The sequence below is a fragment of the Bufo bufo genome, chromosome 6, assembly GCF_905171765.1.
Source record: "Bufo bufo chromosome 6, aBufBuf1.1, whole genome shotgun sequence".
Lineage (NCBI taxonomy): Eukaryota > Metazoa > Chordata > Amphibia > Anura > Bufonidae > Bufo > Bufo bufo.
The window spans coordinates 438,565,943-438,591,997 of record NC_053394.1 but is presented as its reverse complement, the minus strand read 5'-3'; the positions used below and the strand labels follow the sequence as shown (position 1 = coordinate 438,591,997).

Genomic DNA, 26,055 nt, shown 5'->3' with positions numbered 1-26,055 from the left:
GACGCGGGTCATGTGATCCAGGGAGTAAAACAGCGCGTGACTGACAGTCACATGACCAGCCCTGAGGAGTTAAACATGGCGGCCGCAGGGAGTCTGCTGAGAGTGATGACTGCTGCCCTCATCATCCTGCCCTCTGCCCGGGGTGAGTACCCATACCCCTGACTACGTGCCCGGGGGTGAGTACCCATACCCCTGACTACGTGCCCGGGGGTGAGTACCCATACCCCTGACTACGTGCCCGGGGGTGAGTACCCATACCCCTGACTACGTGCCCGGGGGTGAGTACCCATACCCCTGACTACGTGCCCGGGGGTGAGTACCCATACCCCTGACTACGTGCCCGGGGGTGAGTACCCATACCCCTGACTACGTGCCCGGGGGTGAGTACCCATACCCCTGACTACGTGCCCGGGGGTGAGTACCCATACCCCTGACTACGTGCCCGGGGGTGAGTACCCATACCCCTGACTACGTGCCCGGGGGTGAGTACCCATACCCCTGACTACGTGCCCGGGGGTGAGTACCCATACCCCTGACTACGTGCCCGGGGTGAGTACCCATACCCCTGCCTTTCAACTGTAGTGACTACTCCCATCCTCCCCCTATTTGGCGCACTTTCCTTCCTGCCTTTCATGCAGTTAGTAGGTTAGGCAGTGTTATTACCCCCAGTCAGGTACTTGCCCCCTCTCCCGTCTACTGGTCACATGACTGGGCCCTGACGACTCTGTTCCAGGCTGGGGGCTCGGGGAGACGGGTGCCAAGCAGGACTGGGACTACGTGTCTGTCAGGAGGGACGCCCACATCTTCTGGTGGCTCTACTACGCCCAGCACCCCACCAAGAACTACACCGAGGTCCCGCTGGTCATGTGGCTGCAGGTAGGACCGCCCCTCTTACCTGATCACCTGGGGGGAGCGGGCAAGAGAAGGGGGAAGAGAGCGAGCGAGATAAGGGGGAAGAGAGCGAGCGAGATAAGGGGGAAGAGAGCGAGCGAGAGAAGGGGGAAGAGAGCGAGCGAGAGAAGGGGGAAGAGAGCGAGCGAGAGAAGGGGGAAGAGAGCGAGCGAGAGAAGGGGGAAGAGAGCGAGCGAGAGAAGGGGGAAGCGAGCGAGAGAAGGGGGAAGCGAGCGAGAGAAGGGGGAAGAGAGCGAGCGAGGGAAGGGGGAAGCGAGCGAGGGAAGGGGGAAGAGAGCGAGCGAGGGAAGGGGGAAGAGAGCGAGCGAGAGAAGGGGGAAGAGAGCGAGCGAGAGAAGGGGGAAGAGAGCGAGCGAGAGAAGGGGGAAGAGAGCGAGCGAGAGAAGGGGGAAGAGAGCGAGCGAGAGAAGGGGGAAGAGAGCGAGCGAGAGAAGGGGGAAGAGAGCGAGCGGGGGAAGAGAGCGAGCGAGAGAAGGGGGAAGAGAGCGAGCGAGAGAAGGGGGAAGAGAGCGAGCGAGAGAAGGGGGAAGAGAGCGAGCGAGAGAAGGGGGAAGAGAGCGAGCGGGGGAAGAGAGCGAGGGAAGGGGGAAGAGAGCGAGGGAAGGGGGAAGAGAGCGAGCGAGGGAAGGGGGAAGAGAGCGAGGGAAGGGGGAAGAGAGCGAGGGAAGGGGGAAGAGAGCGAGCGAGGGAAGGGGGAAGAGAGCGAGCGAGGGAAGGGGGAAGAGAGCGAGCGAGGGAAGGGGGAAGAGAGCGAGCGAGGGAAGGGGGAAGAGAGCTCTCTCCCCCCCCCCCCCTTTCTCTCCCTTTCTCTCATCCCCCCCTCCCTTTCTCGCTCTTTCTCATCCCCCCTCCCTTTCTCGCTCTTTCTCATCCCCCCCCCCTCCCTTTCTCGCTCTCTCATCCCCCCCCCTCCCTTTCTCGCTTCTCATCATCCCCCCCCCCTCCCTTCTCGCTCTCTCATCCCCCCCTCCCTTCTCGCTCTCTCATCCCCCCCCTCCCTTTCTCGCTCTCTCATCCCCCCCCTCCCTTTCTCGCTCTCTCATCCCCCCCCTCCCTTTCTCGCTCTCCTCATCCCCCCCCCTCCCTTTCTCGCTCTCTCATCCCCCCCCCCCTCCTTTCTCGCTCTTTCTCACCCCCCCCCCTCCCTTTCTCGCTCTTTCTCATCCCCCCCCCTCCCTTTCTCGCTCTTTCTCATCCCCCCCCTCCCTTTCTCGCTCTTTCTCATCCCCCCCTCCCTTTCTCGCTCTTTCTCTCCCCCCCCTCCCTTTCTTTCTCATCCCCCTCCCTTTCTCCCCCTTCCTCCCTCCCCCCCCCTTCTCGCTTTCTCCCCCCCCTCCCTTCTCCTTTCTCATCCCCCCCCTCCCTTTCTCCCTCTTTCCCTTCCCCCCCCCCCTTTCCCCCCCCCTCTTTTCCCCCCCCCCCCCCTCCCCCTCCATTTCTCCCCCCCCCCCCCTCTCCCCCCCCTCCTTTCCCCCCCCCCCTCCCTTTCTCCCCCCCCCTCCCTTTCTTGCTCTCTTCCCCCCCCCTCCCTTTCTTGCTCTCTTCCCCCCCCCCCTCCCTTTCTTGCTCTCTTCCCCCCCCCCTCCCTTTCTTGCTCTCTTCCCCCCCCCCTCCCTTTCTTGCTCTCTTCCCCCCCCCTCCCTTTCTTGCTCTCTTCCCCCCCCCTCCCTTTCTTGCTCTCTTCCCCCCCCTCCCTTTCTTGCTCTCTTCCCCCCTCCCCCCCTTTCTTGCTCTCTTCCCCCCCCCCCTCCCTTTCTTGCTCTCTTCCCCCCTCCCTTTCTTGCTCTCTTCCCCCCCCCCCCCCCCCTTTCTTGCTCTCTTCCCCCCCCCCTCCCTTTCTTGCTCTCTTTCCCCCCCCTCCCTTTCTTGCTCTCTACCCCTCCCCCCTCCCTTTCTTGCTCTCTTCCCCCCCCCCTCCCTCCCTTTCTTGCTCTCTTCCCCCTCCCCCCGTCCCTCCTTTCTTGCTGCTCTTCCTCCCCCCCCTCCTTGCTTGCTCTCTTCCCCCCCCCCTCCCTTTCTTGCTCTCTTCCCCCCCCCCCCCCCTTTCTTGCTCTCTTCCCCCCCCCCTCCCTTTCTTGCTCTCTTCCCCCCCCCCTCCCTTTCTTGCTCTTCCCCTCCCCCCCCCTCCCTTTCTGCTCTCATCCCCCCCCCCTCCCTTTCTTGCTCTCTTCCCCCCCCCCTCCCTTTTCTGGCGTCTCTTCCCCCCCCCTCCCTTTCTTGCTCTCTTCCCCCCCCCCCCCTTTTCTTGCTCTCTTTCCCCCCCCCCCTCCCTTTCTTGCTCTCTTCCCCCCCCCTCCCTTTCTTGCCCCCCCCCCCCCCCCCCCCTTTCTTGCTCTCTTCCCCCCCCCTCCCTTTCTTGCTCTCTTCCCCCCCCCCTCCCTTTTTGTCTTTGCTCCCTTTCTGCTTCTCCCCCCTCCCTCCCTTTCTTGCTCTCTTCCCCCCCCTCCCTTTTTGCTCTCTCCCCCCCCCCCCCCCCTCCCTTTCCTTGCTCTCTTCCCCCCCCTCCCTTTCTTGCTCTCTTCCCCCCCCCTCCCTTTCTTGCTCTCTTCCCCCCCCCTCCCTTTCTTGCTCTCTTCCCCCCCCCCTCCTTCTCGCTCATCTTCCCCCCCCCCCCCCCTCCCTTTCTCGCTCTCTTCCCCCCCCCTCCCTTTCTCGCTCTCTTCCCCCCCCCCCCTCCCTTTCTCGCTCTCTCCCCCCCCCCCCTCCCTTTCTCGCTCTCTTCCCCCCCCCTCCCTTTCTCGCTCTCTTCCCCCCCCCCCTCCCTTTCTCGCTCTCTTCCCCCCCCCCTCCCTTTCTCGCTCTCTTCCCCCCCCCCCCCCCCTCCCCCTCTCTCTTCCCCCCCCCCCCCCTCCCTTTCTCTCTCTCTTCCCCCCCCCCCCCCCCCCCCCTCCCTTTCTCGCTCTCTTCCCCCCCCCCCCCCTCCCTTTCTCGCTCTCTTCCCCCCCCCCCCCCTTTCTCGCTCTCTTCCCCCCCCCCCCCCCCCCCTTTCTCGCTCTCTTCCCCCCCCCCCTCCCTTTCTCGCTCTTTCTCACCCCTTCCCCCCCTCGCTCTGTCTTTTTCATCCCCCTCTTTCTGGTCTTCCTCTTGTGGTTATCACAGGGCGGTCCCGGAGCTTCCGGCTGTGGATTTGGGAACTTTGAAGAGATTGGTCCCTTGGACACGAAGCTGCTTCCCAGGAACACCAGCTGGGTTCGTATGTCATCAGTGTGTCCACAGGGGGCGCTGTGAACTTACTATGTGATTTGAGGTGTGAGAAGTCACATCCAGAGATGCACTCCCAATTCTGCTGGTAAACCATGTAAATTACCCTACTCACATCCAGAGCTGCACTCATAGTTCTGCTGGTAAAACATGTCATATGCTCCCCTCACATCCAGATCTTCACTCATATTTCTGCTGGTAAACCATGTCACATGCTCCACTCACATCCAGAGCTGCACTCACAATTGTACTGCTCCTCCTGTTGGATGTTACCCCTGGGTGCTGGGGGTTGATGTTTTCCCATTAGTCGGATGACTGTCCTGTCCGGTAGGTTCAGGAGGCCAGTCTGCTTTTTGTGGACAATCCTGTGGGGACGGGATACAGCTACACGACAGATGGCGGAGCCTTCGCCAAGGACATAAACACTGTGTCCAGTGACATGCTGGTCCTTCTGGAAGTGTTCTTCAAGTCTAAACCCGAATTCCAGGTAAGCGACTGCACCGCGGCGTCTGTGTGATCGGCGACTGCACCGCGGCGTCTGTGTGATCGGCGACTGCACCGCGGCGTCTGTGTGATCGGCGACTGCACCGCGGCGTCTGTGTGATCGGCGACTGCACCGCGGCGTCTGTGTGATCGGCGACTGCACCGCGGCGTCTGTGTGATCGGCGACTGCACCGCGGCGTCTGTGTGATCGGCGACTGCACCGCGGCGTCTGTGTGATCGGCGACTGCACCGCGGCGTCTGTGTGATCGGCGACTGCACCGCGGCGTCTGTGTGATCGGCGACTGCACCGCGGCGTCTGTGTGGCTAACAGCTGCTCACTCTTATTTGCACAGAAAACTCCTTTCTACATCTTCTCAGAGTCGTATGGAGGCAAAATGGCGGCTGCAATAGCACTGGCGCTACACAGCGTAAGATGGATTTGATTATGTCTTAGTCTCGCCTTCTTCTCCTCCTGTATCTGATAATGATCTTGTTTTCTCTTCTCCACCTGTACCTGATGATGACCATGGTGGCTCTTCTCCTGTATCTCATAATGACCTTGTCTCTTCTCCTCTTCCTGTATCTGATGATGATCTTGTTGTCTCTCCTCCTCCTCCTCCATCTGGTGACCTCAATACCTCTTCTTCTGTATCTGGTGACCTCGTGTTTTTTTTCTATTGATGACCTTCTTCTTTTTCTCCTCCCTCTATCTTTTATTTTTTTTGTCTCTTGATCTCCTGTATTTGATGGTGGTGGTTGTTGTCTCTCCACCCCAGGCTATCACAACCGGAAGTATTAAGTGCACCTTTGGAGGAGTAGCTCTCGGTGACTCATGGATCTCTCCCATTGGTGGGTTGTTGAAATGGTAGTGACCTTCTTCCATCCCCTGCAGGGGGCGCTAGTGACATCTGTTTTCTGTTACAGATTCAGTTCTGTCCTGGGGGCCTTACCTGTACAGTATTGTAAGTGTCAGACACATAAGGTTGTGTGGTCTCAGTCTTCCTCTTCATATGGTGCCCGGAGCCACTGCTAATCATTCACTATCTGCTGCTGTCTAGTCTCTTCTGGATGGCAATGGGTTAAAGGAGGTTCAGGCCGCGGCCACCGCTGTCCAGGACGCCTTGGCTACCGGTCAGTTTAAACTGGCCACAGAGTTATGGTCCAAGACTGAGGATGTCATTGAGGAGGTGAGCTGGATACACCACCGGGCGGTCCACCCAAGGTCAACTGTGATGAGAAGGGCGGGGCTGTGACTACCTCTCAGACAGGATATACAGGCAGGTTGTCAGCAGTAATAGATGAATAGATGTTCCTGTAGTATAAGGTGTGTGGATCTCATGTCTGATCACATGTCATTATATCAGTGATGTCATCAGCAGGGGGCGGGGCTGTGACTACCTCTCAGACAGGATATACAGGCAGGTTGTCAGCAGTAATAGATGTTCCTGTAGTATAAGGAGTGTGGATCTCATGTCTGATCACATGTCATTATATCAGTGATGTCATCAGCAGGGGGCGGGGCTGTGACAACCTCTCAGACAGGATATACAGGCAGGTTGTCAGCAGTAATAGATGAATAGATGTTCCTGTAGTATAAGGAGTGTGGATCTCATGTCTGATCACATGTCATTATATCAGTGATGTCATCAGCAGGGGGCGGGGCTGTGACAACCTCTCAGACAGGATATACAGGCAGGTTGTCAGCAGTAATAGATGAATAGATGTTCCTGTAGTATAAGGAGTGTGGATCTCATGTCTGATCACATGTCATTATATCAGTGATGTCATCAGCAGGGGGCGGGGCTGTGACTACCTCTCAGACAGGATATACAGGCAGGTTGTCAGCAGTAATAGATGAATAGATGTTCCTGTAGTATAAGGTGTGTGGATCTCATCTCTGATCACATGTCATTATATCAGTGATGTCATCAGCAGGGGGCGGGGCTGTGACTACCCCTCATACAGGATATACAGGCAGGTTGTCAGCAGTAATAGATGAATAGATGTTCCTGTAGTATAAGGTGTGGATCTCATGTCTGATCACATGTCATTATATCAGTGATGTCATCAGCAGGGGGCGGGGCTGTGACAACCTCTCAGACAGGATATACAGGCAGGTTGTCAGCAGTAATAGATGAATAGATGTTCCTGTAGTATAAGGTGTGTGGATCTCATGTCTGATCACATGTCATTATATCAGTGATGTCATCAGCAGGGGGCGGGGCTGTGACTACCTCTCAGACAGGATATACAGGCAGGTTGTCAGCAGTAATAGATGAATAGATGTTCCTGTAGTATAAGGAGTGTGGATCTCATGTCTGATCACATGTCATTATATCAGTGATGTCATCAGCAGGGGGCGGGGCTGTGACAACCTCTCAGCCATAATATACAGGCAGGTTGTCAGCAGTAATAGATGGATAGATGTTCCTGTAGTATAAGGTGTGGATCTCATGTCTGATCACATGTCATTATATCAGTGATGTCATCAGCAGGGGGCGGGGCTGTGACAACCTCTCAGACATGATATACAGGCAGGTTGTCAGCAGTAATAGATGTTCCTGTAGTATAAGGTGTGTGGATCTCATGTCTGATCACATGTCAGTATATCAGTGATGTCATCAGCAGGAGGCGGGGCTGTGACTACCTCTCAGACAGGATATACAGGCAGGTTGTCAGCAGTAATAGATGAATAGATGTTCCTGTAGTATAAGGTGTGTGGATCTCATGTCTGATCACATGTCATTATATCAGTGATGTCATCAGCAGGGGGCGGGGCTGTGACAACCTCTCAGACAGGATATACAGGCGGGTTGTCAGCAGTAATAGATGAATAGATGTTCCTGTAGTATAAGGTGTGTGGATCTCATGTCTGATCACATGTCATTATATCAGTGATGTCATCAGCAGGGGGCGGGGCTGTGACTACCTCTCAGACAGGATATACAGGCAGGTTGTCAGCAGTAATAGATGTTCCTGTAGTATAAGGAGTGTGGATCTCATGTCTGATCACATGTCATTATATCAGTGATGTCATCAGCAGGGGGCGGGGCTGTGACTACCTCTCAGACAGGATATACAGGCAGGTTGTCAGCAGTAATAGATGTTCCTGTAGTATAAGGTGTGGATCTCATGTCTAATCACATGTCATTATATCAGTGATGTCATCAGCAGTGGGCGGGGCTGTGACAACCTCTCAGACAGGATATACAGGCAGGTTGTCAGCAGTAATAGATGAATAGATGTTCCTGTAGTATAAGGTGTGTGGATCTCATGTCTGATCACATGTCATTATATCAGTGATGTCATCAGCAGGGGGCGGGGCTGTGACAACCTCTCAGACAGGATATACAGGCAGGTTGTCAGCAGTAATAGATGAATAGATGTTCCTGTAGTATAAGGTGTGTGGATCTCATGTCTGATCACATGTCATTATATCAGTGATGTCATCAGCAGGGGGCGGGGCTGTGACTACCTCTCAGACAGGATATACAGGCAGGTTGTCAGCAGTAATAGATGTTCCTGTAGTATAAGGTGTGTGGATCCCATGTCTGATCACATGTCATTATATCAGTGATGTCATCAGCAGGAGGCGGGGCTGTGACTACCTCTCAGACAGGATATACAGGCAGGTTGTCAGCAGTAATAGATGAATAGATGTTCCTGTAGTATAAGGTGTGTGGATCTCATGTCTGATCACATGTCATTATATCAGTGATGTCATCAGCAGGGGGCGGGGCTGTGACTACCTCTCAGACAGGATATACAGGCAGGTTGTCAGCAGTAATAGATGAATAGATGTTCCTGTAGTATAAGGAGTGTGGATCTCATGTCTGATCACATGTCATTATATCAGTGATGACATCAGCAGGGGGCGGGGCTGTGACAACCTCTCAGACAGGATATACAGGCAGGTTGTCAGCAGTAATAGATGTTCCTGTAGTATAAGGAGTGTGGATCTCATGTCTGATCACATGTCATTATATCAGTGATGTCATCAGCGGGGGGCGGAGCTGTGACTACCTCTCAGACAGGATATACAGGCAGGTTGTCAGCAGTAATAGATGTTCCTGTAGTATAAGGAGTGTGGATCTCATGTCTGATCACATGTCATTATATCAGTGATGTCATCAGCGGGGGGCGGAGCTGTGACAACCTCTCAGACAGGATATACAGGCAGGTTGTCAGCAGTAATAGATGAATAGATGTTCCTGTAGTATAAGGAGTGTGGATCTCATGTCTGATCACATGTCATTATATCAGTGATGTCATCAGCAGGGGGCGGGGCTGTGACTACCTCTCGGACATGATATACAGGCAGGTTGTCAGCAGTAATAGATGAATAGATGTTCCTGTAGTATAAGGAGTGTGGATCTCATGTCTGATCACATGTCATTATATCAGTGATGTCATCAGCAGGGGGCGGGGCTGTGACTACCTCTCAGACAGGATATACAGGCAGGTTGTCAGCAGTAATAGATGAATAGATGTTCCTGTAGTATAAGGTGTGTGGATCTCATGTCTGATCACATGTCATTATATCAGTGATGTCATCAGCAGGGGGCGGGGCTGTGACAACCTCTCAGACATGATATACAGGCAGGTTGTCAGCAGTAATAGATGTTCCTGTAGTATAAGGAGTGTGGATCTCATGTCTGATCACATGTCATTATATCAGTGATGTCATCAGCAGGGGGCGGGGCTGTGACAACCTCTCAGACATGATATACAGGCAGGTTGTCAGCAGTAATAGATGAATAGATGTTCCTGTAGTATAAGGTGTGTGGATCTCATGTCTGATCACATGTCATTATATCAGTGATGTCATCAGCAGGGGGCGGGGCTGTGACAACCTCTCAGACATGATATACAGGCAGGTTGTCAGCAGTAATAGATGTTCCTGTAGTATAAGGAGTGTGGATCTCATGTCTGATCACATGTCATTATATCAGTGATGTCATCAGCAGGGGGCGGGGCTGTGACTACCTCTCAGACAGGATATACAGGCAGGTTGTCAGCAGTAATAGATGAATAGATGTTCCTGTAGTATAAGGTGTGTGGATCTCATGTCTGATCACATGTCATTATATCAGTGATGTCATCAGCAGGGGGCGGGGCTGTGACAACCTCTCAGACAGGATATACAGGCAGGTTGTCAGCAGTAATAGATGAATAGATGTTCCTGTAGTATAAGGAGTGTGGATCTCATGTCTGATCACATGTCATTATATCAGTGATGTCATCAGCAGGGGGCGGGGCTGTGACTACCCCTCATACAGGATATACAGGCAGGTTGTCAGCAGTAATAGATGAATAGATGTTCCTGTAGTATAAGGTGTGTGGATCTCATGTCTGATCACATGTCATTATATCAGTGATGTCATCAGCAGGGGGCGGGGCTGTGACTACCTCTCAGACAGGATATACAGGCAGGTTGTCAGCAGTAATAGATGAATAGATGTTCCTGTAGTATAAGGAGTGTGGATCTCATGTCTGATCACATGTCATTATATCAGTGATGTCATCAGCGGGGGGCGGAGCTGTGACAACCTCTCAGACAGGATATACAGGCAGGTTGTCAGCAGTAATAGATGTTCCTGTAGTATAAGGAGTGTGGATCTCATGTCTGATCACATGTCATTATATCAGTGATGTCATCAGCAGGGGGCGGGGCTGTGACAACCTCTCAGACAGGATATACAGGCAGGTTGTCAGCAGAAATAGATGAATAGATGTTCCTGTAGTATAAGGTGTGTGGATCTCATGTCTGATCACATGTCATTATATCAGTGATGTCATCAGCAGGGGGCGGGGCTGTGACAACCTCTCAGACAGGATATACAGGCAGGTTGTCAGCAGTAATAGATGTTCCTGTAGTATAAGGAGTGTGGATCTCATGTCTGATCACATGTCATTATATCAGTGATGTCATCAGCAGGGGGCGGGGCTGTGACAACCTCTCAGACAGGATATACAGGCAGGTTGTCAGCAGTAATAGATGAATAGATGTTCCTGTAGTATAAGGAGTGTGGATCTCATGTCTGATCACATGTCATTATATCAGTGATGTCATCAGCAGGGGGCGGGGCTGTGACTACCTCTCAGACAGGATATACAGGCAGGTTGTCAGCAGTAATAGATGAATAGATGTTCCTGTAATATAAGGAGTGTGGATCTCATGTCTGATCACATGTCATTATATCAGTGATGTCATCAGCAGGGGGCGGGGCTGTGACAACCTCTCAGACATGATATACAGGCAGGTTGTCAGCAGTAATAGATGAATAGATGTTCCTGTAGTATAAGGTGTGGATCTCATGTCTGATCACATGTCATTAGATCAGTGATGTCATCAGCAGGGGGCGGGGCTGTGACTACCTCTCAGACAGGATATACAGGCAGGTTGTCAGCAGTAATAGATGTTCCTGTAGTATAAGGAGTGTGGATCTCATGTCTGATCACATGTCATTATATCAGTGATGTCATCAGCAGGGGGCGGGGCTGTGACTACCTCTCAGACATGATATACAGGCAGTTCATGTAGTATGTTCCTGTAGTATAAGGAGTGTGGATCTCATGTCTGATCACATGTCATTATATCAGTGATGTCATCAGCAGGGGGCGGGGCTGTGACTACCTCTCAGACAGGATACACAGGCAGGTTGTCAGCAGTAATAGATGTTCCTGTAGTATAAGGTGTGTGATCTCATGTCTGATCACATGTCATTATATCAGTGATGTCATCAGCAGGGGGCGGGGCTGTGACTACCTCTCAGACAGGATATACAGGCAGGTTGTCAGCAGTAATAGATGTTCCTGTAGTATAAGGAGTGTGGATCTCATGTCTGATCACATGTCATTATATCAGTGATGTCATCAGCAGGGGGCGGGGCTGTGACAACCTCTCAGACATGATATACAGGCAGTTCATGTAGTATGTTCCTGTAGTATGTAGGGTATATTGGGGGTTACACCCTGGTCTTTGGCTCCTCCCCTCTAGGTGGGGGGGTGGTACCGTATATATCCTCGTGTTTTCTTGGTAAAAATCTTTTCCTCTTCAGAACACAGACGGCGTGAACTTCTACAACATCCTGAGCAAGGACTCGCTGATGACCGGAAGCAGGAAGGAGGCAGAATTCAGCAGCCCGTCTGTAGGTGAGATCACATGATCAGGGGGAGGAGTCACTCGTCCTATAGCCTGTCTGTGGGTGAGATCACACGATCAGGGGGAGGAGTCACTCGTCCTATAGCCTGTCTGTGGGTGAGATCACACGATCAGGGGGAGGAGTCACTCGTCCTATAGCCTGTCTGTGGGTGAGATCACACGATCAGGGGGAGGAGTCACTCGTCCTATAGCCTGTCTGTGGGTGAGATCACACGATCAGGGGGAGGAGTCACTCGTCCTATAGCCTGTCTGTGGGTGAGATCACACGATCAGGGGGAGGAGTCACTCGTCCTATAGCCTGTCTGTGGGTGAGATCACACGATCAGGGGGAGGAGTCACTCGTCCTATAGCCTGTCTGTAGGTGAGATCACACGATCAGGGGGAGGAGTCACTCATCCTATAGCCTGTCTGTAGGTGAGATCACACGATCAGGGGGAGGAGTCACTCATCCTATAGCCTGTCTGTAGGTGAGATCACACGATCAGGGGGAGGAGTCACTCATCCTATAGCCTGTCTGTAGGTGAGATCACATGATCAGGGGGAGGAGTCACCTATCCTATAGCCTGTCTGTAGGTGAGATCACATGATTAGGGGGAGGAGTCACTCATCCTATAGCCTGTCTGTAGGTGAGATCACACGATCAGGGGGAGGAGTCACTCATCCTATAGCCTGTCTGTAGGTGAGATCACATGATCAGGGGGAGGAGTCACTCATCCTATAGCCTGTCTGTAGGTGAGATCACATGATCAGGGGGAGGAGTCACCTATCCTATAGCCTGTCTGTAGGTGAGATCACATGATTAGGGGGAGGAGTCACTCATCCTATAGCCTGTCTGTAGGTGAGATCACATGATTAGGGGGAGGAGTCACTCATCCTATAGCCTGTCTGTAGGTGAGATCACATGATCAGGGGGAGGAGTCACTCATCCTATAGCCTGTCTGTAGGTGGGACTCTTACTCTCCCAGTCTTCACTGGGATTATGGTGTTTTATTCCTGAAGCAGAACGCCCTGGATGAACAGCTCTAGCACCTGTACAGATGTGGGTCCTGCAGGTGACTGTTCACATTGCTGGTTCCCTGATGTGTACCTCCTTGCTGTACACAGGACGACTCTTCCAGCGCCATGTTCAGCCCCTGCACGCTGATGATCTGGATGAGCTGATGAATGGACCAATCAGAGCCAAGCTGAAGATCATCCCTGACTCCGTCCGGTGGGGAGGTGAGTGTCTGTCTGTCCGGCACTCGCTGGATTAGATGTAAAAAGCTTCTGTTTTATTGCCACATGGAGGACAACAAGTGACGCGATTCGACTCTACAAATCGAGTCTTTGTCAAACAGGTAAGTACAAAACAATCAAAGATTTAAATAGCCCGCTGGTTCTGGCGTCATCGGATGTGACGTCAGGTAGTCAAGGCAACGCATATACAATAGTCATATGTACTGACAACGCAAATACGTCTGGTCGTCATAGCAACATATATACAAAAGAAAACCATCAGGCGGGCTACAATCCAAACGGGAATACATGGGGTAACAGACTGAAAGTGACAATACGAGTGTAGACCAGGGTTATTATAATAATGTCAGAGAGGAGATTACAACATACAACTAATTGTTAAAGAATTAGTACAAAATAATAATAGAAATAATGAAAACCTGAGTAGATAATTATTTGGCAATCATCACGTCTTCTATAAGAGAAAAGGAGGGGAAATTAAAGTTCTATTCATTAAATGACCGTTCTGAATGGTGACAATAGCATAGTCTATGACCTGAAGGAGACCATCACGTTTACAGTAAGCAGTTAAGCCCTTTGGATCCATCACGTGGTTTTAACATCTGGATTCTATCTCCACCCTACGAGGCGGCAGTGTTTGTTCTGTGATTTGGAAGCGCAATTGAGATCTGTTATGGCGGCATTGATCAAAGTGAAAGGGAACCGGCAGCAATAATTCTGTTTTACGTATGGTTGACTTAGGTTTGCAGAACCGGTCTTTCATGTGAGTTGATGTTTCGCCAACATATACCAGCCCACATGGGCATTTCAAAATGTAGATCACGAAATTGCTGTTACATGTAGAAAAACCTTTTATAGGAATTCTTTCTCCTGTGTGCGGTGAGTGAGATATTCTCCCCTGAGGACCCTGGAGCAATGGCTGCACTGCAGACGGGGGATGTGCTCCTCTGTCCTGATCCCTATATCAGCTCTGGTTATAGTATCTCTGATGTTTAGACCTTCTATAGCATACCCTGGGCAAGTCCTGGAATTCCTGCTCCGTGGGATATGCCTTTCTCCCAATATCCCAATGCTTGTTAATGACACTTCTAAACTTATTAACCCAAGGATGGTATCTGTGAAGGGTATACGTGTCTTCTTTTGATGTTGTGCATTCCGTTTATCACGTTCTTGTTTTAACAGTGTCTCTGGGTATCCTCTAGCTCTGAATTACAATGTCTCTGGGTATCCTCTAGCTCTGAACTACAATGTCTCTGGGTATCCTCTAGCTCTGAATTACAGTGTCTCTGGGTATCCTCTAGCTCTGAATTACAGTGTCTCTGGGTATCCTCTAGCTCTGAACTACAATGTCTCTGGGTATCCTCTAGCTCTGAATTACAGTGTCTCTGGGTATCCTCTAGCTCTGAATTACAGTGTCTCTGGGTATCCTCTAGCTCTGAATTACAGTATCTCTGGGTATCCTCTAGCTCTGAATTACAGTGTCTCTGGGTATCCTCTAGCTCTGAATTACAGTGTCTCTGGGTATCCTCTAGCTCTGAATTACAGTGTCTCTGGGTATCCTCTAGCTCTGAACTACAATGTCTCTGGGTATCCTCTAGCTCTGAATTACAGTGTCTCTGGGTATCCTCTAGCTCTGAATTACAGTGTCTCTGGGTATCCTCTAGCTCTGAATTACAGTATCTCTGGGTATCCTCTAGCTCTGAATTACAGTGTCTCTGGGTATCCTCTAGCTCTGAATTACAGTGTCTCTGGGTATCCTCTAGCTCTGAATTGCAATGTCTCTGGGTATCCTCTAGCTATGAATTGCAATGTCTCTGGGTATCCTCTAGCTCTGAATTAGTGTCTCTGGGTATCCTCTAGCTCTGAATTACAGTGTCTCTGGGTATCCTCTAGCTATGAATTGCAATGTCTCTGGGTATCCTCTAGCTCTGAATTACAGTGTCTCTGGGTATCCTCTAGCTATGAATTACAATGTCTCTGGGTATCCTCTAGCTATGAATTACAGTGTCTCTGGGTATCCTCTAGCTCTGAATTACAGTGTCTCTGGGTATCCTCTAGCTATGAATTGCAATGTCTCTGGGTATCCTCTAGCTCTGAATTACAGTGTCTCTGGGTATCCTCTAGCTCTGAATTACAGTGTCTCTGGGTATCCTCTAGCTATGAATTACAGTATCTCTGGGTATCCTCTAGCTCTGAATTACAGTGTCTCTGGGTATCCTCTAGCTCTGAATTACAGTGTCTCTGGGTATCCTCTAGCTCTGAATTACAGTGTCTCTGGGTATCCTCTAGCTCTGAATTACAGTATCTCTGGGTATCCTCTAGCTCTGAATTACAGTGTCTCTGGGTATCCTCTAGCTCTGAATTACAGTGTCTCTGGGTATCCTCTAGCTCTGAATTGCAATGTCTCTGGGTATCCTCTAGCTATGAATTGCAATGTCTCTGAGTATCCTCTAGCTCTGAATTAGTGTCTCTGGGTATCCTCTAGCTCTGAATTACAGTGTCTCTGGGTATCCTCTAGCTATGAATTGCAATGTCTCTGGGTATCCTCTAGCTCTGAATTACAGTGTCTCTGGGTATCCTCTAGCTCTGAATTACAGTGTCTCTGGGTATCCTCTAGCTCTGAACTGCAATGTCTCTGGGTATCCTCTAGCTATGAATTGCAATGTCTCTGGGTATCCTCTAGCTCTGAATTACAGTGTCTCTGGGTATCCTCTAGCTATGAATTGCAATGTCTCTGGGTATCCTCTAGCTCTGAATTACAGTGTCTCTGGGTATCCTCTAGCTATGAATTACAATGTCTCTGGGTATCCTCTAGCTATGAATTACAGTGTCTCTGGGTATCCTCTAGCTCTGAATTACAGTGTCTCTGGGTATCCTCTAGCTATGAATTGCAATGTCTCTGGGTATCCTCTAGCTCTGAATTACAGTGTCTCTGGGTATCCTCTAGCTCTGAATTACAGTGTCTCTGGGTATCCTCTAGCTATGAATTACAGTATCTCTGGGTATCCTCTAGCTCTGAATTACAGTGTCTCTGGGTATCCTCTAGCTCTGAATTACAGTGTCTCTGGGTATCCTCTAGCTCTGAATTACAGTGTCTCTGGGTATCCTCTAGCTCTGAATTACAGTGTCTCTGGGTATCCTCTAGCTCTGAATTACAGTGTCTCTGGGTATCCTCTAGCTCTGAATTACAGTGTCTCTGGGTATCCTCTAGCTCTGAATTGCAATGTCTCTGGGTATCCTCTAGCTATGAATTGCAATGTCTCTGAGTATCCTCTAGCTCTGAATTAGTGTCTCTGGGTATCCTCTAGCTCTGAATTACAATGTCTCTGGGTATCCTCTAGCTCTGAATTACAGTGTCTCTGGGTATCCTCTAGCTATGAATTGCAATGTCTCTGGGTATCCTCTAGCTCTGAATTACAGTGTCTCTGGGTATCCTCTAGCTCTGAATTACAGTGTCTCTGGGTATCCTCTAGCTCTGAACTGCAATGTCTCTGGGTATCCTCTAGCTATGAATTGCAATGTCTCTGGGTATCCTCTAGCTCTGAATTACAATGTCTCTGGGTATCCTCTAGCTATGAATTGCAATGTCTCTGGGTATCCTCTAGCTCTGAATTGCAATGTCTCTGGGTATCCTCTAGCTCTGAATTACAATGTCTCTGGGTATCCTCTAGCTATGAATTACAATGTCTCTGGGTATCCTCTAGCTCTGAATTACAGTATCTCTGGGTATCCTCTAGCTATGAATTACAGTGTCTCTGGGTATCCTCTAGCTCTGAATTACAGTGTCTCTGGGTATCCTCTAGCTATGAATTACAGTGTCTCTGGGTATCCTCTAGCTCTGAATTACAGTATCTCTGGGTATCCTCTAGCTATGAATTACAATGTCTCTGGGTATCCTCTAGCTATGAATTACAGTGTCTCTGGGTATCCTCTAGCTATGAATTACAGTGTATCTGGGTATCCTCTAGCTATGAATTACAATGTCTCTGGGTATCCTCTAGCTATGAATTACAATGTCTCTGGGTATCCTCTAGCTATGAATTACAATGTCTCTGGGTATCCTCTAGCTCTGAATTACAATGTCTCTGGGTATCCTCTAGCTCTGAATTACAATGTCTCTGGGTATCCTCTAGCTCTGAATTACAATGTCTCTGGGTATCCTCTAGCTCTGAATGTTTTTGTCATGTCCTCAAGTCTGGTTTCTTTGACAGCAACGTCCGAGACTATCCTGTCCACCCGTCTGAATTGTGAGTATGGCAGGGATTTTTTTACCGCAGGTGGATGGTTACTTGTATAATGCAGAAGACTATCTCTGTCGGTGTCCCTGACGTATACATCGGTCTGTATCTCGCGCCCCTCTCCGTTGTATATGTATCCTCTCACCATGCCAATGTATAGTGAATTGGAGTTCTTTCCATATTGAATTCAGAAAATTAGAAACATCAAGAAGGGACTGAATGCCGCCGCCCGTGAAGCCTTTTGGATCCATAGGTTGCAGATCCTGGATCCAAAGGCCTTAACTGCTTACTGTAAACGTGATGGTCTCCTTCAGGTCATAGACTATGCTATTGTCACCATTCAGAACGGTCATTTAATGAATATAACTTTAATTTCCCCTCCTTTTCTCTTATAGAAGACGTGATGATTGCCGAATAATTATCTACTCAGGTTTTCATTATTTCTATTATTTTGTACTAATTCTTTAACAATTAGTTGTATGTTGTAATCTCCTCTCTGACATTATTATAATAACCCTGGTCTACACTCGTATTGTCCCTTTCAGTCTGTTACCCCATGTATTCCCGTTTGGATTGTAGCCCGCCTGATGGTTTTCTTTTGTATATATGTTGCTATGACGACCAGACGTATTTGCGTTGTCAGTACATATGACTATTGTATATGCGTTGCCTTGACTACCTGACGTCACATCCGATGACGCCAGAACCAGCGGGCTATTTAAATCTTTGATTGTTTTGTACTTACCTGTTTGACAAAGACTCGGTTTGTAGAGTCGAAACGCGTCACTTGTTGTCCTCCATGTGGCAATAAAACAGAAGCTTTTTACATCCAGCGAGTGCTGGTCGCCTTCTTCTTTATGACGTCTCTCCTCAGGTCAGGCCGCTCTGGTGTTTGAGAACATGGCCGGTGACTTCATGAAGCCTGTGGTGGACATGGTGGACGAGCTGCTGTCTGCTGGAGTCAACGTGACGGTGTATAATGGCCAGCTGGACCTCATAGTGGACACTGTGGGTGAGTGACCGCCCTACGGCTAGTGGACCGCGGGGAGGAGGTTTGCTCTACCTCATGCCTCTCGTTCAGGTCAGGAAACTTGGGTGAAACAGTTAAAGTGGAAGAAACTTGACCGGTTCAGGAGCTTGCGCTGGAATCCACTACGTCTGGATGTGGAGGAGACAGCGGCTTTCTACAAGGTCTGGGACAACTTCAGCTTCTTCTGGATCCTAAAGGCAGGTCACATGGTGAGTGCGGGCGCTGCCGAACCACCGCTACTACCGTCCTATAGTGTGTGTGTGAGACCAGCGGGGGGGGGGGGGGGGTTGTCCTCTATAGACTGCAGTAACGCTGTGTGACCTGCAGGGGGCGTGTCCTCTATAGACTGCAGTAACGCTGTGTAACACTGTGTGACCTGCAGGTTCCTTCTGACCAGCCGCTGACAACGCTGCGGATGTTGAGGATGGTTGTGAACCAGGTGTGATCACAGGCTGTCACATGGGCGTCGGGATACTTCGCTGTGGACGGCCACTGGATGGCGCCGCTGACGTTCGGATAATAAGTGGAAAGTTTTTATTGTAACAAGAAATAATAAAAGTGAATTTGTTTTCTATGTAAAGTTTGTCGTGGCGAATATTGTACAATCCGTAAACGAGGCTCCGAGCGGAGGCTGTTGAGTCCACACCCCTGCCAGCCTCAACTGAAAAGTACTGATGAGCCAATAGGGGTGTGAACTGTGGTATAGCAAAGAGTGGTGTATATATCCTCCTAGTGATGTGTGTGTGTGTGTGTGTGTGTGTGTGTGTGTGTGTATATATATATATAATTACAGTCAGGTCCATAAATACTGGGACATGGACACAATTCTAACATTTCTGGCTCTATACACCACCACAATGGATGTGAGATGAAACGGACAAGATGTGCTTTACCTGCAGACTGTCAGCTGTAATCTGAGGGGATTTACATCCAAATCAGGTGAACGGTGCAGGAATTACAACAGTTTCCATTAGGGTTGTCCCGATACCGATACTAGTATCGGTATCGGGACCGATTCCGAGTTTTCTCGGCGGTACTCAGCCGCCGATACCCCGCCCCGATACATAAATAGAATACTATGGGCGTAACTATGGGCGGGGCCCATAGTTACACCGGGCCCCGCCGCTCACCGAAGTATTTATAAACGTGAATCCTTATCCTGTTGTTAAGTTGAACTAACGCTGCCCTCTCCCATGTTCCCATGTTCCCCTGTATCCCCACAGCACTTACTTAAGCTTCCATAGCAGGCAGAGCAGACGGCAGCAGTAACGTCACTCACTGACGTAGAGCGCCTGCTCCGCCCACTTTATGAGTGAAGCAGGCGGAGCAGGCGCGCGACGTCAGTGAGTGACGTTACTGCTGCCGTCTGCTCTGCCTGCTATGGAAGCTTAAGTAAGTGCTGTGGGGATACAGGGGGATACAGGGGAACATGGGAGAGGGCAGCGTTAGTTCAACTTAACAACAGGATAAGGATTCACGTTTATAAATACTTCGGTGAGCGGCGGGGCCCGGTGTATTGGGGGACACTGTTATGAGGGGGATCTGTGGATGACATATAGCAGTGTCATCCACAGATCCTCCCCATAACAGTTCCATCCCCAGATCCCCTATAACAGCACCATCCACAGATCCCCCACCAAATAACAATGCCATCCTCAGATCCCCCCACCCCATAACAATGCCATCCACAGATATCCCACCCCATAGCAGTACCATCCACAGATCCCCATAACAGTGCCATCCACAGATCCCCCATAACAGTGCCATCCACAGATCCCCCATAACAGTGCCATCCACAGATCCCCCATAACAGTGCCATCCACAGATCCCCCATAACAGTGCCATCCACAGATCCCCATAACAGTGCCATCCACAGATCCCCATAACAGTGCCATCCACAGATCCCCCATAACAGCACCATCCACAGATCCCCATAACAGCGCCATCCACAGATCCCCCATAACAGCGCCATCCACAGATCCCCCATAACAGTGCCATCCACAGATCCCCCATAACAGTGCCATCCACAGATCCCCCATAACAGTGCCATCCACAGATCCCCCATAACAGTGCCATCCACAGATCCCCCATAACAGTGCCATCCACAGATCCCCCATAACAGTGCCATCCACAGATCCCCCATAACAGTGCCATCCACAGATCCCCATAACAGTGCCATCCACAGGTCCCCCATAACAGTGCCATCCACAGATCCCCCACATGACAGTGCGTCATCCACAGATCCCCCAAAACGGTCACATGACATTTAAAAAAAGTATCGGTATTCGGTATCGGTGACTACTTGAAAAAAAGTATCGGTACTTGTACTCGGTCCTAAAAAAGTGGTATCGGGACAACCCTAGTTTCCATATGTGCCTCCCACTTGTAATGGGACCAAAAGTAATGGGAGAATTGGCTTCTCAGCTGTTCCATGGCCGGGTGTGTTATTCCCTCATTATCCCAATTACAATGAGCAGATAAAAGGTCCAGAGGTCATTTCCAGTCGGCTATTTGCATTTGGAATCTGTTGCTGTCAACTCTCAAGATGAGATGCAAAGAGCTGTCACTATCGGTGAAGCCATCATTAGGCTGAAAAACACAACAAACCCATCAGAGAGATAGCAAAAACATTAGGCCTGGCCAAAACAACTGGAACATTCTTAACCACCTCCCGTCCGCCCATAGGATATAAACGCCTGGGAGGTGGTTCTCTATTTCTGAATGGACGTTCAAGAACTGCAGCTGCACGCTGATCGGGTTGCCCGCTGTCAGTGACAGCAGGGCAACCCAGAGAGGAGGCAGGGACAGTGCCCAGGTGTCCCTGCCTTCTGGATCGCTGCATACACAGCGCTTCCTGTTCCAGCCCGGCGATCATGTGACCGGAGAGTGCAGGGACTGTGTGAGGTCTCTCAGAGACCTCGATCAGCCCTGCACTGAGGCTGTACAGCGCAGTATACTGCTGTACAGCCTCTCTGGGGGGTGCATTTGTCCTGTAACTGGGGCTACTATGTCAGCCCCAGTTACAGGAGAAATCAACAGTGAAAGAAAAAGAAAAAGTGAAGTAAATGTCCCCCAGAGGTCTTGTATGACCTTATGGGGGACGAAAAGTGTAAAATAAAAAAAGAAAGGATTAAAAAAATAAAATAAAAAAAAGGTTTCACATGTAAAAAAAAAAATTCCCCAAGTAAGGAATAAAAAAAAAAGTTAAAAATAAAATACACATATTAGGTATTGCCGCGTCCGTAAAAACCAGCTCTATAAAAATATCATATGACCTAACCCCTCGGGTGAACACCAAAAAAAAAAGTGTCAAAACAAGCAATTTTTGTCACCTTACATCACAAAGTGCAACACCAAGTGATCAAAAACGCGTATGTCCCACATGGTACCAATAAAACCGTCACTTCATCCCGCAACAAATGAGCCCCTACATAAGAAAATATCTCAAAAAATGAAAAAACTATAGCTCTCACAACATGGACACATTAAAACATAATTTTTTTTTTCCAAAATGCTATTATTGTGTAAAACTTTGATAAATAAGAAAAAGTATACATATTAGGTATCGCCACGTCCGTAACAATCTGCTCTATAAAAATGTCACTTGACTGAACCCCTGAGGTGAACGCTGTAAAAATAAATAAATAGAAACTGTGCTAAAACAACCAATTTTTTGGTCACCTTGCCCCATAAAGTGTTATAAGGAATGATCAAAAAATCATAAGTACCCAAAAATAGTACTAATAAAACTGACGCCTTATCCCCTAGTTTACAAAATGGGGTCACTTCTTGGGAGTTTCTACTGTAAGGGTGCATCAGGGGGCTTCAAATGGGACATGGCATCTAAAAACCATGTGGAGTTCCTTTCCTTCTGCGCCCTGCCGTGTGCCCATACAGCAGTTTATGACCACATGTGGGGTGTTTCTGTAAACCGCAGAATCCGGGTAATAAATATTGAGTTTTGTTTGGCTGTTAACCATCGATGTGTTAAAGAAAAAATTGGATTAAAATGGAAAATCTGCCAAAAAAGTGAAATTTAAAAATTTGATCTCCATTTTCCTTTTAATTCTTGTGGAACGCCTAAAGGGTTAACAAAGTTTGTAAAAATCGGTTTTAAGTAACTTGAGGAGTGTAGTTTCTACAATGGGGTCATTTATGGGGGTATCCACTATGTAGGCCCCACAAAGTGACTTCAGACCTGAACTGGTTCTTTAAAAAGTGGGTTTTGGCAATTTTATTAAAAATTTGAAGAATTGCTTCTAAACTTCTAAGCCTTCTAACGTCCTAAAAAAATAAAATGACATTTCCAAAATGATGCCAACATAAAGTAGACATATGGGGAATGTTAAGTTATAAATATTTTATGAGGTATCACTTTCTGTTTTAAAAGCAGAGAAATTGAAATTTAGAAAATTGCGAATTTTTCTAAACTTTTGGTAAATTTGGGATTTTTTCATAAATAAAGGTGAAATATATTGACTCAAATTTATGACTATCATGAAGTACATTGTGTCATGAGAAAACAATCTCTGAATGACTTGGATAAATAAAGGCGTTCCAAAGTTATTACCACATAAAGTGAGATATGTCCGTTTTGCAAAATTAGGCCGTGTCAGGAAGGGGGCAAATGGCCCAGATGGGATGTGGTTAAAGAGAAGGAACGCACCGGTGAGCTCAGCAACACCAAAAGACCCGGAAGACCACGGAAAACAACTGTGGTGGATGACCGAAGAAAACACCCTTCACACCAGTTGGCCAGATGAAGACCACTCTCCAGGAGGTAGGTGTATGTGTGTCAGAGTCAACAATCAGGAGAAGACTTCACCAGAGTGAATACAGAGGGTTCACCACAAGATGTAAACCATTGGTGAGCCTCAAAAACAGGAAGACCAGATTAGAGTTTGCCAAACGACATCTAAAAAAGCCTTCACAGTTCTGGAACAACATCCTATGGACAGATGAGACCAAGATCTACTTGTACCAGAGTGATGGGAAGAGAAGAGTATGGAGAAGGAAAGGAGCTGCTCATGATCCTAAGCATACCACCTCATCAGTGAAGCATGGTGGTGGTAGTGTCATGGCGTGGGCATGTATGGCTGCCAATGGGACTGCTTCTCTTGTATTTATTGATGATGTGACTGCTGACAAAAGCAGCAGGATGAATCCTGAAGTGTTTCAGGCAATATTATCTGCTCATATTCAGCCAAATGCTTCAGAACTCATTGGACGGCGCTTCACAGTGCAGATGGACAATGACCTAAAGCATACTGCAAAAGCATCCAAAGAGTTTAAGGGAAAGAAGTGGAATGTTCTGCAATGGCCGAGTCAATCACCGGACCTGAATCCGATTCTTGCTGAAGACAAAACTGAAGGGAAAATGCCCCAAGAACAAGCAGGAACTGAAGACAGCTGCAGTAGAGGCCTGGCAGAGCATCACCAGGGATGAAACCAGCGTCTGGTGATGTCTATGCGTTACAGACTTCAGGCTGTAATGGGCACAGAGAGGCAACAAGCTGAGAGAGCCTTTTCACTGCCGCAGCGAAACAGCGCTTCCTCAGCCCGGGTAATCTGCCACCAGCTTCTCGTTTTATATAAGCCTGGTCCGCTAACGGGATTATATAGGGTGAGAAATCAACCCGCGGGAGCTTATAACTAGGCCAAAACACAGACGTGGGGATTCGTGATCGAGATACAAGATGGCACAAGATTGAATAAATAATTTAATCGTCTTAAGGGAACACTAGATATAACACTATACACAAAGAATATATACAGTGGTCTGAGGTTACAGATACAGGTAATATGGTACAAACAGGATTATACAGCGCACAAGTCAATTACCGGGTAGATGAATGTTTCTTTGGGTTAGGATGCTATAATAGTCCTTGGCTGCGGTCACGTGGGGGGCAGTGATGTCAGCTGTTTCCAGGTCTCTCCAAACACATGGCACGATGTTACCCCCTTTCAGAAAAAAGACCTGCCCGCTTGCTGGCACAAGCCTTTTAACCTATAGCCGATCCCTCCCGGCCTCTGGGAGTGGCCCCCTTCCTCCCTGCTGATCCTGGCAGCTCAATGACCCACAGAGCCGATTAGGGTTCATAGCTCCAGACCAGAATGTCACAGGGGGATGGTTCTGGGACCAACAGATCTGCCTGGGTTCCGGCTAAAATTAGAGTCCAAACATGGTACCGTTATTTGGTTTCTGTGAGGAGATATGTATATCTCCCTTCCCTGGCATCCCACCACCATACTAAGACCATGGGCATTTTCATTGTGGTCACCGGGACACAAATATGTATCCGGTTTGCGTCTGTGATGGCTGGGCATTCATAATTCTTTATAAATCGCAGGTTACATGCTGTCTGCTAGATTTGATTGAACTGGGGAATGGCTTAAACCCCCTGCAGGGAGTTTTTCCTGCAGGAGCCATGCTGTCTGAATGGAGGTGTGAAATGCAACCAAATGTGGCCTGCTAGGAGTTTTCTGCTATCTGGCTGCAGCTTTGAACCAGGGCCCTCCTGTTGATTTCACTACCTCTGCTATCGTTCAGCAAAGGGTGGGTGTAAGGACATGGCTGACAGTAAATATTAATCCATATTTCTGACATAAATCCTCATAGTGATGTATATATCTTCATAGTGATGTATATATACAGTACAGACCAAAAGTTTGGACATACCTTCTCATTCAAAGAGTTTTCTTTATTTTCATGACTATGAAGGCATCAAAACTATGAATTAACACATGTGGAATTATATACATAACAAACAAGTGTGAAACAACTGAAAATATGTCATATTCTAGGTTCTTCAAAGTAGCCACCTTTTGCTTTGATTACTGCCTTGCACACTCTTGGCATTCTCTTGATGAGCTCCAAGAGGTAGTCCCCTGAAATGGTCTTCCAACAGTCTTGAAGGAGTTCCCAGAGATGCTTAGCACTTGTTGGCCCTTTTGCCTTCACTCTGCGGTCCAGCTCACCCCAAACCATCTCGATTGGGTTCAGGTCCGGTGACTGTGGAGGCCAGGTCATCTGGCGCAGCACCCCATCCCTCTCCTTCATGGTCAAATAGCCCTTACTTTCAAAGTTTTCCCAATTTTTCGGCTGACTGACTGACCTTCATTTCTTAAAGTAATGATGGCCACTCGTTTTTCTTTACTTAGCTGCTTTTTTCTTGCCATAATACAAATTCTAACAGTCTATTCAGTAGGACTATCAGCTGTGTATCCACCTGACTTCTCCTCAACGCAACTGATGGTCCCAACCCCATCTATAAGGCAAGAAATCCCACTTATTAAACCTGACAGGGCACACCTGTGAAGTGAAGACCATTTCAGGGGACTACCTCTTGAAGCTCATCAAGAGAATGACAAGAGTGTGCAAAGCAGTAATCAAAGCAAAAGGTGGCTACTTTGAAGAACCTAGAATAGGACATATTTTCAGTTGTTTCACACTTGTTTGTTATGTATATAATTCCACATGTGTTAATTCATAGTTTTGATGCCTTCATAGTCATGAAAATAAAGAAAACTCTTTGAATGAGAAGGTGTGTCCAAACTTTTGGTCTGTACTGTGTATATATATATATATATATATATATATATATATATATATATATATATATACACTGCTCAAAAAAATAAAGGGAACACAAAAATAACACATCCTAGATCTGAGTTAATTAAATATTCTTCTGAAATACTTTGTTCTTTACATAGTTGAATGTGCTGACAACAAAATCACACAGAAATAAGAAATGGAAATCAAATTTTTCAACCCATGGAGGTCTGGA

The 26,055-nt window shown here is 48.6% G+C and overlaps 1 protein-coding gene across 1 annotated transcript; it reads left to right on the top strand.

Annotated features, from left to right (window-relative positions):
• Positions 1 to 7: 7 nt before the first annotated feature.
• SCPEP1 (serine carboxypeptidase 1) lies at positions 8 to 18,845 on the top strand. Its single transcript, XM_040435324.1, has 13 exons — positions 8 to 142; positions 734 to 876; positions 4,012 to 4,101; positions 4,445 to 4,600; positions 4,950 to 5,024; positions 5,373 to 5,445; positions 5,521 to 5,558; positions 5,655 to 5,783; positions 11,658 to 11,751; positions 12,866 to 12,979; positions 18,110 to 18,247; positions 18,317 to 18,474; positions 18,648 to 18,845. Exons 1-13 carry the CDS (start codon positions 52 to 54, stop codon positions 18,708 to 18,710), a joined length of 1,362 nt encoding a protein of 453 aa, XP_040291258.1. The 5' UTR covers positions 8 to 51; the 3' UTR covers positions 18,711 to 18,845.
• The last annotated feature ends 7,210 nt before the right edge of the window (positions 18,846 to 26,055 follow it).